The 18,160-nt window shown below is 30.5% G+C and overlaps 1 protein-coding gene across 4 annotated transcripts in view; it reads left to right on the top strand.

Annotated features, from left to right (window-relative positions):
• Positions 1-13,949, top strand: part of LOC134711907 (centrosomal protein kizuna-like) — a 31,775-nt gene extending 17,826 nt beyond the window's left edge. For 3 of the 4 annotated variants that reach the window (XM_063572880.1, XM_063572877.1, XM_063572881.1), the window contains 6 exons: positions 208-249; positions 1,829-1,942; positions 6,322-6,481; positions 8,284-8,409; positions 12,225-12,292; positions 12,940-13,949. In XM_063572880.1, the coding sequence (XP_063428950.1) occupies positions 208-249; positions 1,829-1,942; positions 6,322-6,481; positions 8,284-8,409; positions 12,225-12,292; positions 12,940-13,046 (617 nt within the window). In that variant the 3' untranslated portion in view covers positions 13,047-13,949. The remainder of the gene's footprint in view (positions 1-207; positions 250-1,828; positions 1,943-6,321; positions 6,482-8,283; positions 8,410-12,224; positions 12,293-12,939) is intronic. The other variant, XM_063572879.1, reaches the window with a different exon arrangement.
• The last annotated feature ends 4,211 nt before the right edge of the window (positions 13,950-18,160 follow it).

The raw sequence follows: 18,160 nt of genomic DNA, 5'->3' as shown, positions 1-18,160 counted from the left end.
ATAAAGTTATTAGGGATACAAATTTAAGGTCAAAAGTAAATAAACAAGTTTAAACAAAGCTATGGTAAGATATCACTGTGAAATATTTAACAGTTTATACTTTTCGTTTAAAAGTTCTGTGATTGTCAAAAGTAATACAGTGATAATTTTAGATATTATTTAAGAAAGAAAAAAAAGCATTTTATTCATTTTGTTGGAAATTATTAGTTTCAGCTGAGTTAGAAATTGATGAGTTTGGCAAATACAAAGGTAACACAGGTTAGGAAGTTGGCGTCAAATTTGACTCTGGATATTTGAAATTGATAAACATAATGTTTCCTTTCTTTGACAATGTTCTGTAGTCAATTTTGAAGAGAAAAAAACATGTTAATTCTTCTCAGAAATACAGTCAATAACATCCCAAACATTAAAAAAGAATCACGGCTTACTCTGTTACTTTAGTCAATTGGAATCTGTGTAAGAAAAACAATGGAAAATATTTTTTATTGTGGTTTTTTTTTCATTCAATTTTTGGTCTCTCTTTTTATAAATTATGAAGTTCAACAAATTTTGTTATGTTACAAGCAAGTATACATTTTAGATGATGTAAAACATGATACTGAATTTCTGAGAAGTTGAAAAATTATGTTAATTTTTATATTTAAATGCATGGCTATATATTTGTTTGCTGTGTAAATCAGAATGAAGTGGGGAATTGACAAATCATTTATTTTTTTTTAAACCATAGCCTTAAAAAGTTGGGGCGGTTGTCGCCAAGTGGTCTAAGGAGTTCATCTGTTGTCATACAAGTATATCGCCACTGAAGTTGTGAATTTGAACCCAGTATGAGCTGGTGCATTTGACTCAAATCTTAATTGAATAGACATATACATAGCAACATACCAGCAACATAAAATTTCACCCCTAATATAGCCAATACTGCTAAAAGTGGTGTAAAATGCCAACAATCAATCAATCATTGGATCAGTTTAAACATGTCATGTAGCATAATGAAACATAGGTTTTGGTTCATTCTTACATCTTAACATGAATGAATGAATGCAAAAATGGTTCAGTCATGTCATATCATCATATGATCTGGTAATGGCATTTAATTACATTTGAAATCATATGATAACAGTTTGGGTAGTGCTAATTGTTTAATATATAACAAATTAAAAGGAAAGAAGTTTTTATGTTAAATGCTCCTTTATTATCTTAAATGTTTTGAGATTTTTTAGAAAATATGATATTTTTCTGAACATTTGTGCTCCTTATTCTATATTCTCATATGCAAATTATTGCATGTAGAGATATACATTGTATACAACAAAAGGAAAAGAAATAGTTTAGTATTTTAGTGCAGAAAAATTATACAAATTATTCATCAGAACTTAATATTGTCTTGGTTTAAAAAATAAAGCTAAGTGAATGATTATTTGTATCATTACTTTTATATTTGTTGTAGTTTTGTATTAGTAATGTATTATTTTGTCAGACAAAAATAGTCTGGTGAATTTATTGATTTGTCGTTTAATCGAATTTAGCATGCCTTCAGTAAAATATGATCTGAAATTCTAAAGATTCTATCGAATATACAATTTAATGATTTTATTTTGATGCTCCCAGTAAATTATTTCACATGTTTTTTTCATCATTTGCCACTCTCTTTTGTTTTAGATGACATACATTCCAAGAATTGAGTTCTTATGTCATTTCACAATCAAGCACACTGGTGTAAACCTGGCAAATCTAGTTGATCTAGATGTTACAAGATTTGTACATGCTTTTAAACATATTTCTTACTTTGTGATACATTTTCTTTCATGTTTTATTTTTCTGAATTCAGTTCCGCCTTTGAAGTTTGGAAGTTTAGTTGACAGTAAACAACATAGCGATGATGAAGACACTACCATGGTAACACCAAGTGTACCAACAGATGGACCAAGAATCCCCTTGAATGGTAAGGTTACAATATCTGATAGGGGAGATAATAGGTCTCCACAAAAAGACAATGTACATTTTTAATTCACGTCAATAAAGTTGAGGGGGTTATCATAGTGTTAATTAATGTGTGAAAAGCAAGGTACATGTGCCTGTCCAGTCACTTCTAAGAGACAAATAACTTCATGACACTATAGATTGGTATTCAGATCATGCATCTTGGAGAGACTGACCATATGCCCTAATATATAAGTCAAATGCATATATTTCATGGTCCAGGTGGTTTTGTTTAGTTTTTAAGCTAAAAAAAGCAACAGTTGCGATTATTAAAAGTTAATTTTGCACTTATTGAAGCAAGTTATTGTTATGATGGGAATCTATTTCATCATTGCACAAATTTATTTTGTACAATTAGAGCATTGTGTCAATGCAACTTATACCAGGTTCAACACAGCTTAAAAGTTATACAGGGAATATACCATGACCAATACATTATACAAAAACAGCAATTTAATAACAATATGATGATCAGTCATTCCCAAAAAATGGGTACAATTACAAAATAACAGTGTCGCCGGCAAATAACCACTAAATGCAAGCTTAACATATGTCACAGATAATCTTTTTCGTGTTCTAAGTGATTAATATGTATGCTAAAATAAAATTATATTCTTTTGTGATGTAAATCGTAAATATATTTGTGTGATTTTCTATTCAATATACGGAAATCACACGATTTCCGAATGTCGCCAAGAAAAACTCCAAATATCGGTGTGAATTAAAATACTTTATTTCATCTAAATCATGATTAGATTTGCATTTTTTATTTGACACTATATTGATTTTTATCCACAAAAATATTTTAGAATCAAAAGTTAAAATATACACTTTGATTTACCCATGAAACCAATGTCGCCGATAAACGTATAACCTACCGTAACGTATCTTTAGGTACAGTCAAAACATATTTATATGATTGGATATCATGCCCAAAATGACTTTAAGCAAAGTTGATACATCAAATATTAAAATCCTGCCTTTAACTTTTATTGCAATGAAACGAAAAATTAAAAAAAATCTTCTTTTTCTCTTTTTTTCGATTGTCGCATATAAGAATCTAACCTACGTAACGCGTATTCTGGAACGCACTTACCAAGAACAAATCAAATGATGATTATTTCATTGAAAGCACCCATAAAGCTTCTCAATAATCAGTTTTGAGAAAGCAACTCAACAATATTGTTACATATTTCCATGTATAATGTAAATAAAACTAACCTCCGTTAAAATAACCTCCGTGACGCAGTTATTTACAGTTAAGTTGTCAGACTTTTTTTTATCAGTATCAGCGGTGCTGACACTGCCGAAAGTCATTTTTGTACCAGACAGCATTTATTATAAAGGAAACAGAGAAACAAAATACAGATTTTGAGAAAAAAAAATGTTATTTTTTAGAAAGGTAGGTTAACTTGTTTTTCCCTATTATGTGAGCAACATTATAACGTTTAATACATGTTATATCAGCCATTTTCTTAGATTTAAAATAGTCTACAACACAACTTGTGTCATAATGACAACAATCATAACTTTAACAGCGGTTTATAGCAAACATTTTCAAGATTATTTAGGACCCATCAATGTAACGGAGGTTATGCAAATAAAAAAATTCTAAACATGCATGGAAACACGATCATACCAATTGAAATCCTTGTACATTGTTATAGATACCAAATCAGTCCATCAATTATCACTAATAAATATCTAAAGGTGATGTCAATCATAGAAGACATCATTGATTTACGTTACGGAGGATAGAAATTTAAGGAAAAAAAGTTTTTTTTCTCTAACAGGACTCTACCCTTCTTCGATAAGGATTTACTGAGAAAAATGTGTAATTCTGTTGTCTTGTTTGTCATTTAATTCCAATATTTACATTCATTTATATGTTTGGATGTTGGTAAGAACTAGAATTGTCCATTATGGAGGTTTTAAATGTCGTTATGGAGGATAGACATTTTTGAAATGAAACTATTTGACTCCAAAACTTCATAGTTGAGTATAATATATACATTATAGTGTGAATGAAGATGACATTATCTGTATAGAGCTAATAAAATCAAGTTGAACATTATTCGGTTTAGGTAAAAAATATTTTTGAGTGAAAGTTCGTGAATCGTTACGGAGATTTTGACAAGAACAAGTCCATTTGATTAAATAAAAACATATAACTTGATAGAAAACAGTTTTTTAGTTTGTTATGTCAATAAATTGTTTAGAAAGGCTAGCATTAAAGAGTTATGTATTACTATGTATCAGCATTTAGATACTAGTTTGTTATTAACCTCCGTAACAAAGATGGGGGTGTGGATTAATACAAGCATAAAAAATACATACAAGTGATTCAAAACATATATAATAGGGTTTTTCCTGGAAAGCTGTATTATGAAACTAAAATATTATACAGCATAACATTTCATTAGTTTAAATTCATTACTAAATAAGTTGTGAAAACTACTAATTTGAATTATTTTTTAAACGCTATTTTAATTCAGACCTTAAAATTGGTATTTGCTTTCAATATATACAGAATAATACGTATAAATCAGTTTGTTATGGTGGTAAATGTAACCCATTTCACATGGGCCTTGATTTAAACCTTGTGTTTTTCTCTAATGCATTTTTTAAGATGACTTTATACAACACTAACCTCCGATACGTTCATACTTACCTTGTCTTACAAAAAATGCTAAAACTTGAAAACAACTAAAATGGTGTAAGTAAAAATAAAAAAAATGACAGACTAGATAAAGACACAAAAGAAAACAGCACTCTCTCTCCGCTCAGTTGAAATTTATTTTTGAACAGTGTCTACATTCGAATTGTACCCATTTTTTGGGAATGACTGTGATATAAAATATGATTTTTATTGGCTACGATAAATGCATTGGTTGATGTTTTACAGGACATAATTATAATCTTATTACAAAATATTCAAAACCAATATGTTTTGCTAGGTGGACAGATGAATAGTAAGAAATCTCTTTCTAATACATACTATCAGTCATCTTTCTTAAAAATGCTCATTTTGTTTATATCTAAATACAATGTTAATGCACATAGCACAATAGTCATTCAACATTTATTCACACACCAAAGCCATCAACATAGGGAAATTTAATTTTTTAATAGTATCCAAGACAAGTTGTATTTTTGCTTCACACACATAAACAAAGATGAACAAAATTAAAATAAAGTACATTTGAAATTTATGAAAATTATTTATGTAGAAGGATGCAAGTTTACCAAGATGTTTAAGATGAACTATTTGAAATGCGTGAAAAAAATATTTAAATATAATTTTTTTTTATTAATTTTTAACCATGCACATACTATTATAAACTTGATAACAAAGTATTTATTTTTTAATTTTTACATGAGATCTCAACAATAACGTTGAAGCAGTGACAGTCTAAATTAAAACAAAAAAAGAACTTCATATAAATCAAAAATATTTACATTTTGTAAAGTATATTGGTATAATCAAAATGTTAAGGGAAAAAGTCTTCAAATGACAACTTTAAAATGACATAAACAAAATACATAATTTGTGTGTTTTTTTTTGACAAAATGTTTCATAGCCAAATATTGACCATTAGCTAAGAGGGGGAGGACAGAGGTAAGGGAGACAGGGAGAAAGGGGGTAGGAGAAAGGAGAGGAAGGCTGGGAGAAAGGAGAAAAAGTTGGAGAAAAAAAATAAAATATGAAAAAATTAAATATCTCTTTTTTCCGGTAAATTAAAAAAAAAAATAAGGAGAAGAGGGGTAGGAGAAAGGAGAAGAGGGGTGGGAGAAGGGAGAAGGGTACCCCCTGTCCTCCCCCTCAGCTAAGGCCTTTTATCATTACAAATGTTTCATCATCATGAACTCATGTCATCTTACTTTAATCACAGTCAAGCATCAGATTTCTTTACACCTTTTAACGTGTTTTGGGTAAATCTTGACTTTAATATATCTTATATTGTAAAGCATGGAGTGATTGTGTTATATTTCATAGCAAAGCATGTTTGCTAGGTTTAATTCAGTTAACAGACTATTTATCAAATAAAAATACATATTTTCTTTTTTAAAGTTTATGTAATTAAGAATGGACTTTACATGCATAGTTAGATGTTTGATGATGAAACAATTTCAAAATGGTTAACAAAGAAAATTCAAAGAAAATAGAAATTTTAACTCTTTCCCTCTCTTTTTTGAATTGAGGAAAGCCAAAATACAGAGAAGTTAACATTGTGTAAATACATTAAGTATAAATATGCCTTGTGTAACTCAAGCATTTAAATGAAATGTTAAAATTAGAGTTAGGTTATTTTCTTACATGAATTAGTTCTACATTTATAGAAACCGCAGCTTATCGTAATTTGTTGTCTGGTACCATGAGTGGTCAGAAACAACCCAGTTACCATGACGATAATAGTGATGATGAAGATGACACGGATGACGATGTAGAAAAACAGTTTGCATCGACTCTGTCTCCTAGAACCCCAAGGGAGACATCTAGGTAAATGAGGTCATTTAATACTTTTTTGCATGTTGATATATATTAATGGCTTTCGTGTTCCAGTGTATCAGAACAATTTGATGAAAAGGCTTTGTGGGCTAATGCAATTACTTAGCATCCTTCACCCTTCAAAAACATGTCAGATTTTGATCTGCTCATATGAAATTTATGAACAAGTTTTAATAAAATTTTGGAGGTGAAAAACTGTAAGGGTCATCAATAAAGATGTCTCTCTTCTCTAAAAAAACGAACATGGCAAATTTGGTGTGGTACCAGTAAAGGGTTTGAGTGATTAATTATCATTACATGATGATAATATATTATGGAAGTATTTCAAAATTAAACAAATAATTTTGATAATTACTGCTTTATATTAGAGGCTTTTACTTTAGCTATTCTTTGATATAGATAATGCTTTAAATGCAGATTTGCTGATTATTTAAATATTATTTAAATAACATAGCAGTTCAAGCAAAACTAGATTCATGGATTGTTTTTCATGAAAAATTTATTCAGTTCTAAACATATCAATATTTGTAAAGCATCTGAAATAATGGTTGAGGTAGTCTGTTCCATTCTCTCAATTTTAAGGAATTCATTTACTAAGCAACAATTTATATATATAAAGACATATTTATAAAATTTCACAATGTTAGATTTAAACAACAGTTGTTCACAAAGCTTATTCAATATTGTCATACAGCAAGAATTTAATCTGAAGTTTCACAGTTTTATTACCATTTTTTATTTAAAAAAAAGTCAATAACCATATGTACTTGTTCTGCAGTCAGAAGTTACAAAAATCAAAAATAAATATATGCAGTCTTATGATCCATGCCTGTTTTATATATAACCTGAAAAACAGATGATTTAAGATACTAATTCAGTAGTATTTCTTTTTCCCTTGTTTTCCAAGTTTCAACATATTTTTCCTTCCTTGCTTTGCTTGCTTTATTTATATGCCAACTTATTCTTGATTTTGCAAATGTAGTTCTAGCTTACACAATTAAAAAACCTAAGATATCTGAATGTCATTGTTGCTGAAATTTTGAAGGCTTGTTAGTAGTTTTAGTTGAGTTGGAATTTGAGTATTAAAGTATTATTAATTGAAAACCAATATAAGCCATGATTTATTATAGATGTAAAATTGTGTTTTATTATATTTCATCAATACAGTCTGGCTTTTATTACAGTATTATTAATAGCAAAACAAATAAATATACTTTTAAAATTAAATGAATTTCAATTATATCAGAGTTAATTAATCATAGTTAATTAGATTTTACACAGAACTCTCTTTTGTTCTCTTGCATTTAAAACAGTTCTTTTATAGTTATATACTACTTTTCATAGAATGGTTTGGCTTGTAATTTGAAAGTTACTTGTTTAGAATTGATATGTTATTTCACTCTATATTCAGTCAAGATGGTTAGAATGTGGGTTAATGGTTAATCCCTCAAAATATTTTTTTCTCATTTTTTGTCTCGTCTAAAAAAAAGTTATTTCAAAAATACCTTAAACTTCAATGATGTTTCTTTTATGACAAAAGATAAATATGAGTGAAATGACATCAGTCTTTGTTTTAATGTATAGTGCTAGTGGAAATTCTCTGCTTAGAGTTTAAACAACCCTTGAGATAAAGCAACAAAAAAATAAATCATTTTAATTGATTTAACTATCAGAGTTTTCTAATTTTCTGAATTTCGAATTTATATGCATTTAATGATAAGAGAATATTAGCACTATACTGTCACAAGTATGTAACTTCCCTCTTTCATTTATTTCTCACAATGGCTTTACAGTACTATCCCACCTCAGCCTACCACTGCTATTATGTCACAATCTAGACCAACACAACAGATGGAGCCACTATCTGAAACAAGTTCAGCAACTTCACCAGTGTATGTGCCAACAGGCATGCAGAAGAGGTAACTAATAAAGCTCTGTGCCATTGAAGATTGACGATTCCTTGGGACATTGGTTATAAATATTGTATTATTTTCTGTACTTAATTTCTTGGCTGAGTGATTTTCTACCATAACATGTCCATATTAACTAATCAATGGTGTGAGTTTCAAAGTGCTTTATGTATTTGTAAAATATAAGATTTAAACAGATTTTCAACAATATGAAATTTATTGATGCTTATTAACCAACTTACTACAATATGTATAGAAATGTCCATGCTTTATAAAAGGAAAATTTTGACATCTGATTATTATGAACGGAGAAATTGCTACAGCCAGTCATTACGAGATCTCAGTCATGCATTACGAAATCTCAGTCATGCATTATGAAACCACACCCGTGCATTACAAAATCACAGTCATGCATTATGAACAGATGAAACGGGACATCGATTAAAACAAAATGTCGTTTATTTCTTTAAAAAAGTGTGACATTTTTTTATTCTTTTTTTAAACTTAATATCATAAAAATAAGTTTAAATGATGTTCATTAACATTGTTTTGTAACGACTTGAAACGGAAATATTTCACAGACTTTTTCGAGAACGATTTTCGATTATTATCACTGTTTCATTTCCGTTGTTCTATCCTCAGAATGCAGACTTTAGAATAGTAAAACTGTCTGATTAATTCTTCCCAGCTACTTTTTATTTGCTAGATGAAATGAATTTTAATAGCATAAAATTAAGTACTTGGATGAGAAATCAGAAATTACATCTGACAGTCACAATGTTGACTAAAATTCCATGCGAAATTGAATGCGAAAAGATAAGTTGAAGTTCAGCTATGAAATTCCTATATCTCTATCTTCACGGTAAGTTTTTACTCTTTGTTTAATCGAAGAATTAAAACCATTTAATAAAAATGTTATGAAACGGGCTTTTCTGTATTGGTCCTGTTGTAGTTTGTGGATAGCTGTATAATTTTGGATTCGAGACTCGAAGACTGTTCTTTAATGAAGATCTTTGCCTTTATAGTTGGTTAATAAAAGTATCAATATATGGACTTTTTCATATTGGCCCTGTAACATGCCCTTGATATAAATAATGGCCTCGGACAGTTGTAATGGCCCTCGGCGTTGCCTCAGGGCCATTACAACCATCCTTGGCCATTATTAACACCTTGGGCATGTTACAGGGCCAATATGAAAAAGTCCATACATTAATACTATAATATAGATGTATCTGTCGGATATCATAACTAGAATTCTTATTATTGGGATACTTGCCCAGAAAGATTTTTCACAATAATTTATTCTTAACATGATGTATAAACATTTTTCAAATTCCAAAAATTTTTCTAGGCAACTACAAATTAAAGCTTCCTCAAATTTGTTTTTGGCTTCATGTTAGCATTCTCACACTGTGACTTTGTTTCAATTTCATTGCTCAATAACTTCCTGTTTTTAAAATACTTAGATGTTCTAAAAGATAATAGTCATGTATGAAATTTTGTTGCATTTCTCTAGGGAGCTACAAATAATAGCTTCCTGAACTTTGTTATCAGACTTTATATCAGCATGCTATTAGATGTGACAAGATTTCAGAATCGTTGCCTATCAATTTCCTATTTACTAAGTAATTACCCAGTATACAGGCATATTATTTTTTCACATTCAAACTTATATGAAATTTTGTCGCATTAGTCTTGAGAACTGCAAATAACAGCTTTGTTAAGGAGTAGGTTCAGTAAGACCCCTTTTTGGCCCCAAAATAGAGCCGTTTTAGAAAATTGTGAAAATGTAATCATGAAGACATCTATTGAAAAGTAGAATGCTTCTGCTACATAAATATGGGCTGTTTTTTACAATACAATGCATATATATCGGGTACTAGCATCATAAAGTCATGCTCATTACTGAAATCTTCACAATTTTAGCATTTTAGCTAAATTTTAGACGGTTTCCGTCTTAAATGAAAGTGGCCGCATTCGTGTTCATTCATAATATTGAAATGTAAGTTGTATTTGATGAAAATACATAATACATATAAAGGTTGAGGATGAACACATATGGGCCACTTTCATTTTTGACAAAAACCATCTGAAAAGTGAGGAATTTTGGCAAATTTGATAGATTTTTCATATTTATGCTTGGATCGGAGCGTTTTAATGACTTAATCAGTTAAAATCTTTCACATACACTAATGGAATCAATTGAAATATACACTTAAATGTTTAAAAAGTGTTTAAAATCTTTCATTAGATGAACTTGAATCGGCCCTTACCGGACCTACAACTTTGTCATCAGGCTTCATGTGAACATGCAATAAATACCCTGTGATGATTTAAGATTCATTTCTTTTCAACTTTCTCATTACAAAAAAAACATTAAGCAAGGGTATCAATAGTGAGCTATAGCTCATAGTTTATCTTGTTTCTGATGTTGTGCTTTTAAACCACTTCCCCAGGTTGAGGGTGAATATTTTTCACATTTTGTCTTCATGGTCTTTTATAGCTAACTAAATGTTATGGATTTTGTTTATTGTTGAAGGCCATCATGAGGTGACCTGCATGTTGCTGTTCACACTTTGTACTTTCTTGTGGTTTACTGTAATAATTGATAGTTTTCTCATTGGCAATCACATCTTCTTATTTTCCCTATTAATGATTTATAATGTAAGGTAGATATTGTAATTTTAACACTATGGACCATAACCAATTAAAAAAAGAGTACCCTCAAATCGTGTTAGCTGATAAATATTTGTAGTTATGCATGTAGCAATCCTACTATGCATAAAACAGATTTCTAAATTTTCAAATACACTTTATGAAGGGTCTAGTATAACATTGAGTGTTGTATGAATACATAAATTTGTTTGTAAATGTAAATATATATTCATATACCTGTACCTGTATATTACTTCTGCACTTCAGCCATTCCTAGTGTTACACAACACAACTCCTGTACCTTTCACTTTACTACACAATTGCACCTGCATGATTGTACATGTGGTCAAGTTTAAAATGGTATAGATAACAAAAAGTAGGAGTGATTTTTTTTTAGCTTAACTAGTCTTAATATTAATATTTTAATTGATCCTGGTTTGAATTGTCATTCTAGGGTCATAAAGAGAGTAAATTTTTATGTTTTTGCCAAGGTCATATTGGTTTATTTGGCACCAAACCAATATGACCTTGACCAAAAGATACAAGTTTACAATACAGAAAATAAAAAAATAAACTTCTACAATGACTTAGTTAATTAGATATTGATACAAGTTAGTGATAATTTTAGATGACATGGTGACGTGGTAGTGATATTTAAGATGAGTGGGTAGGGATATTTTAAGTGACATTATAGATATTTAATAGGTGACAAAGTGACATGGTAGTGATATTTTAAGTGACATGGTAGTGTTATTTTAGGTGACATGGTGATGTGGTAGTGATATTTTAGATGACATGATAATGATATTTTAGGTGATATAGTAGATACCAGGTGACATGGTAGTGATATTTTAGATAATTTAGTGGTGATATTTTAAGTGACATTATAGATAAAAGTTGACAAGGTGACATGGTTGTGATATTTTAAATGACATGGTTCAAGTTGTGATATTTTAGTTGATGATATAGATATTAGGTGACAAGGTGGCATGATACCGATATTTTAAATGACACAGTAGATATCAGGTGACATGGTAGAGATATATATGTGACATTGTAGAACAGGATTTATTTGGTGCATTATACTGACTTTTACTTAATTTATCTATTAAACTCAGTCTAGAAAATCGCCATTATTTTGTATTGACTATTTATGACTAATATTACAGTGTTAAATCAGAGGCAGCTTCTACAGGGAGATCAGACAAAATGCAGCCATTCAAAAGACCTGCACCAGGTAAGAAAAAAGCCAAATTTGTATTTAATAGAAAATAGAGAACTCACTTTCAGATAATATATAAGCACTTCAAGTTTAAATTAAAATCTTTAAGGTCACTCCAGACATTTTCTGATCGAAATCAGTTTCTTATATTGAAAATTAAACTAAGTAATTTTAGCAAAAAACTGAAGTTGTTTATAATGATTTTGTTCAACTTTTCATAATTGGTGGTATATAGTTAAGTGTGCTACATTTTAACATATAGCTCTCTATGTTTCATATATTCCTGTCTATCAGAGGTGAGTGATCACATTCTGAAATTTATGGAGGATTTGATTTTCGAATATTTTGTGGAAAGAATATATCCACGAAATTTAATACCCCACAAAAATTTAACATCTCTACTTATAATGGTAACCACTGAATTAGTAGTCCAATGTATTTAGTCTTTATTTCTGCATAAGAATTGATGTGTCTGTACAAAATGACCTTACATAAACATACCAGGTTCATCCACCATTACCTTGGTACTTTTGGGCATCTCCAAACTTATATAGAGCTGGGAACAGTATTTCTAACATATATGTTCCTGTACAGTGGACATTATTTTTATGAGGCTAAATGTATTTTTTATGTTAGTTGAATGGAAATGATTTCTTTTACAGTTGTGATGATAAGTTCCGATTTGGATTCTGAAACAGACTTAGATATTCTAATGGAGAAAAAACAGACATCACAAGAAGAAGATGACTTCTTTGACTTTTATGAATAGTGATTTACATATTTGTCGTACCTTTAGATATTTAGTAAAACTATTATGTTTAAAGTATATAAATATTCTAACATATCAATATTACACACATATCAGTGATTTATTGCTGAAATACCTGCGTTGCTAGAAACTACATTCCTGACCATCCTTAATCATAACAATTGTTTTCTTTACAAGATGTAAAAATGTTAAAATCTTAAAAGGAAATATTCCAATATTTTTTACCAAATCAAGTTTATTTTATAAAAGAATTCTAGAAATTTAATTGGGTCTTGTTTTACCAAAGAATTTATTTTCCAGAAGAGGGTTTGTGTAATAGTAAACAATTATGAATATATTCAATACAAATGCTAATTCATTATGAGTTCTTCCCTCCCTTTCCCTTTTTAAATATCAAGATTTTATACAATTTGTAATGGAAAATGTATTAGACAGACACATAATTATATAAATCATTGTTGTCATTCAACTATATGGAACCTTACAATTTGCTTGTTTTTATACTTGAAAAGGACTAATTTTGATGTTTTCTGCACATAATTTTGTATTGATTTCTCCTTTGCTAACAAAATTTTGAAATTGCCTACTCTTTAAGAATTTTTTAGATCTGTAATTATATTTATTTTAAGGGGATACTTCTAATACTATAGGGATATTGAATTTTATTGGTTAAGGAATTAAAGCATAGCTATTATGTATGTCACTTCAATTAAGTTTAACCAGACTATACGTCAAGTTCTTTTCCTGTTTAGTTTGTTAATTATTTCAGTATCCGTCCACTGATTTAGTATTGTCTAGTCTGTGATAATATATCCTTAAATGTATCTTTTCTTCTTTATTTATTTTAACAAAACATTACTAATATTAGTTTTTGTACTGTAATAAAATAAAAATGGAACATTTGTTGCTCTTTCAGTTCTTTATGTTTGGATTGTCCATTTTTGAAGATGCATAAAGATCTTGGTGAGCAACACAGGCTTTTCCAGGTCTTTTGTTTTATCTCGTTGTATAAAATAAGTAGTTATTATTTTTATGCCCCACCTTCGATAGTAGAGGGGCATTATGTTTTCTGGTCTGTACATCGGTTCACCTTCGATAGTAGAGGGGGCATTATGTTTTCTTGTCTGTACGTTCGTTCACCTGTGATAGAAGAGGGGCATTATGTTTTCTAGTCTGTACGTCTTTTCATCATGTTTTCGTTCATCTGTTAGTTCCTCTGTTCATCCCACTTCAGGTTAAAGTTTTTGGTCAAGGTAGTTTTTGATGAAGTTGAAGTCCAATTAACTTGAAACTTAGTACACATGTGCCCTATGATATGATCCTTCTAATTTAAATGCCAAATTAGAGTTTTTACTCCAACTTTACAGTCCACTGAACATAGAGAATGACAGTGCAAGTTTTAGGTTAAAGTTTTTGGTCAAGGTAGTTTTTGATGAAGTTGAAGTGCAATCAACTTGAAACTTAGTACACATATGCCCTATGATATGATCTTTCTAATTTTAATAATGCCAAATTACGAGTTTTGACCCCAATTTCACGGTCCATTGAACATAGAGAATGACAGTGCAAGTTTTAGGTTAAAGTTTTTGGTCAAGGTAGTTTTTGATGAAGTTGAAGTGCAATCAACTGGAAACTTAGTACACATGTGCCCTATGATATGATCTTTCTAATTTTAATGCCAAAATTAAAGTTTTGACCCCAATTTCATGGTCCATTGAACATAGAAAATGATAGTGCAAGTTTCAGATTAAAGTTATTGGTCAAGGTAATTTTTGTCGAGCCTGTAACTTTTGTTGCAGAAAGCTCAACATAGGAATAGTGATCCGGCTGCGGCGGCTACGGCGGCGGTGTTAGATCACTTCTTAAAAGCTTTATGTTTTAGAAGGTAGAAGACCTGGATGCTTCATACTTTGTATATAGATGCCTCATGTTACGAACTCTCCGCCAGTCACATGTCCAATGTCCTTGACCTCATTTTCATGGTTCAGTGACTACTTGAAAAAAAAGTTAAGATTTTTTGTAATGTTAAATTCTCTCTTATTATAAGTAATTGGATACCTATATTTGGTATGTGCGTACCTTGCAAGGTCGTCATGCCTGTCAGACAGTTTTCACTTGACCTCGACCTCATTTCATGGATCAGTGAACAAGGTTAAGTTTTCGTGGTCAAGTCCATATTTAAGATACTATAAGCAATAGGTCTATTATATTCTGTGTATGGAAGGACTGTAAAGTGTACATGTCCAACTGGCAGGTGTCATCTGACCTTGACCTCATTTTCATGGTTCAGTGGTTATAGTTTAGTTTTTGTGTTTTGGTCTGTTTTTCTTATACTATATGCAATAGGTCTACTATAATTGGATTATGGAATGATTGTAAGGTGTACATGTCTAGCTGACAGGTGTCATCTGACCTTGACCTCATTTTCATGGTTCAGTGGTCAAAGTTAAGTTTTTTAGTTTTGGTCTATTTTTTAATACTTTATGCATTAGGTCAACTATATTTGGTGTATGGAAATATTTTATGATCTATATGTCCGTCACACAGGTTTTATTTGACCTTGACCTCATTTTCACAGTCCATTGCTGAGTTTTAAGTGTTTGTGTTTTGGTCTGTTTTTCTTTATTTATAAGCAATAAGTCAACTATATTTGTTGTATTGAAGAATTGTTAGCTGTACATGTGTCTGGCATGGTTCATTTGACCTTGACCTCATTTTTATGGTTCATTGATCAATGTTTCATTTTCTTGGTTAATGTTGAGTTTATGTGACAGTTGTAATAAAGCTTTATATTTAGATCTATCAGGATAGTATCAAGGATTAGTAAAGAAGGCGAGACATTTCAGTGTGTGCACTCTTGTTAATGAAGTTGTAGTCCAATCAACTTAAAACTTAGTACACATGTGCCCTATGATATGATTTTTCTGATTCTTATGCCAAATTAAGAGTTTTGACCCCAATTTCACAATCCACTAAACATAGAAAATGATAGTGCAAGTGGGGCATCTGTGTACTATGGACACATTCTTGTTTTCAATTTTTTAACAAGAATGTTGATTGGTTGAATAAAAAGTTTTGGGTATTGCACAGCATATTGTTTTCCTTAACTGTTTATGACATTGCTGTATGGAAACTACTTGAACATTTAGCAGCCAACGTGAAAGTAAATGGATGTAATTTCATTCACAATTTCAGTAATAGTTGATTTAGAATTTGAGTTAGTTGTTGGTAATTTTCTTATGTAGAATTGAAAAATGTCTATTTTAACTCTGGAAAAGTTGTTACATCTAAAAACAGCATGGAATATAGGTATGCTAAACAAACACAATTAAATGGTCCTTTTTTGACGGTCTGATGACTTGCATCTCACATGAAAAACTCAGAATACAAGATAATGAGACCTAGGTCTTATAGTCAGGTGGAGGTGACAGCAGCTTTACATTTTAGAGAATAGAAGACCTGTATGCTTCAAACCTACTAGATGCTGTATGTAAGGAGACATATGTCCATTGTCCCTGACCCCATTTCATGGTTTTTTGACTGCTTGAAAAACAAAGTTGTCATGTAAAATACTCACTTATTATTAGTAAATAAACTTAAATCCATTCTCAATTTTATCATCATAGATACCGACTAAATTTTGTATTTACCCCAGACGCGCGTTAAAAGCATAACTATTAACTGTAATTGATATATTGGAAGCTTGCAAAATCTTCCATTAACGAAATCCACCAGACATTGACCTCATATCATGCATCAGTGATCAAGGTTAAAGTCTGTATTTCAGATACTATAAGCAAAAGATCAAGTACATTTGATGTGTGGAATGATTTTAAGGTGTTCATGTAACAATTTTCATCTATCATTGGTCTAGTTTTTATATGACTGTAAAACATTTTAAGTTTGTATATTCAATTGATATCACGTCACTGTCGTTGAAGTTGTCCAAAGATATCTATCTATCTATCTTCCCTTCAAGGAGACTCTTTTTTGAGTGTATATACTCCAGCACGAGTGAACAGCTGAAGATGTTTCTGTTTTAGGACTATTATGATGTTATTTATTATGGGTAATAATAGTTGTAAACTGCATTGGTAATTTAAATTTAGATTATGACCATACCTTGAGGGTCAGATTTTTTTAGGAAAAGGAGGGGGGGGGGTAAAAATAAATTTGGGGAGGCACACTTTTTTCTCATTTCAGATTTCAGATATTAAAATGAAAATTTGTTGAATTTTTATTTTTTTTTTGGGGGGGGGGGGGGGGGGGCAAATAAAAAGGTGGGAATTTGCAACAGCATAATGTATTGCAAAGAAGCAAAAAATTCTATAACGAATTCTTTAATTGGTCCCTAATGCTCTTCAACTTGTTTGGCTTTTCAACTTTTTTGATCTGAGAGTCACTAATGAGTCTTATATGTAGACAAAATGCGTGTCTGGCGTTTTAAATTATAATCCTGGTACCATTGATAACTATTTACACCACTGGTTCAATACCACTGCTGGTGGACGTTTCGACCCCGAGGGTATCACCAACCCAGTAGTCAGCACTTCGGTGTTGACATAAATATCAATTATATGGTAATTTTTTATAAACTTCCTGTAACAAAATTTTAACTTTTCGACAAACTAAGGATCTTCTTTTCTCAGGAATAGATTACCTTAGCCGTATTTGGCACAACCTATAGGAATTTTAGGTCCTAAAAGCTCGTCAACTTTGTACTTGTTTGGCTTTTTAACTATTTTGATCTGTAAGTCAGTGATGAGTCTTATGTAGACAAAATGCGCGTCTGGTGTATTAAATGACAATCCTGGTACCTTTGATAACCACTTAGTTCTTTGACTACAGTTGTTCTGTGTCAGAAACTTATCATGTGTCAAATATTTAATTACAATCGAAATTCAGACCTGTACCAGTATGGTGTCCATTTTTGTCAAAAAACTTCAGATTTGTGACTTTGCGGTCATAGCCAGCTGCGCTGTTGAGTATGTTTCTCTGAAACTTTAAGCAAAAGTTCAGCTGTAATTTTAATGATTTTGGTGAAAGGGATGGGTTTTATCTGACCTTGATTTTTTTCATGGCTCATTGCGCAATGCTAAGATCTTGTCTTGTTA

Source organism: Mytilus trossulus, chromosome 3, assembly GCF_036588685.1.
Source record: "Mytilus trossulus isolate FHL-02 chromosome 3, PNRI_Mtr1.1.1.hap1, whole genome shotgun sequence".
Taxonomy (NCBI): Eukaryota; Metazoa; Mollusca; class Bivalvia; order Mytilida; family Mytilidae; genus Mytilus; species Mytilus trossulus.
This window is presented reverse-complemented; position numbering and strand designations above follow the sequence as displayed.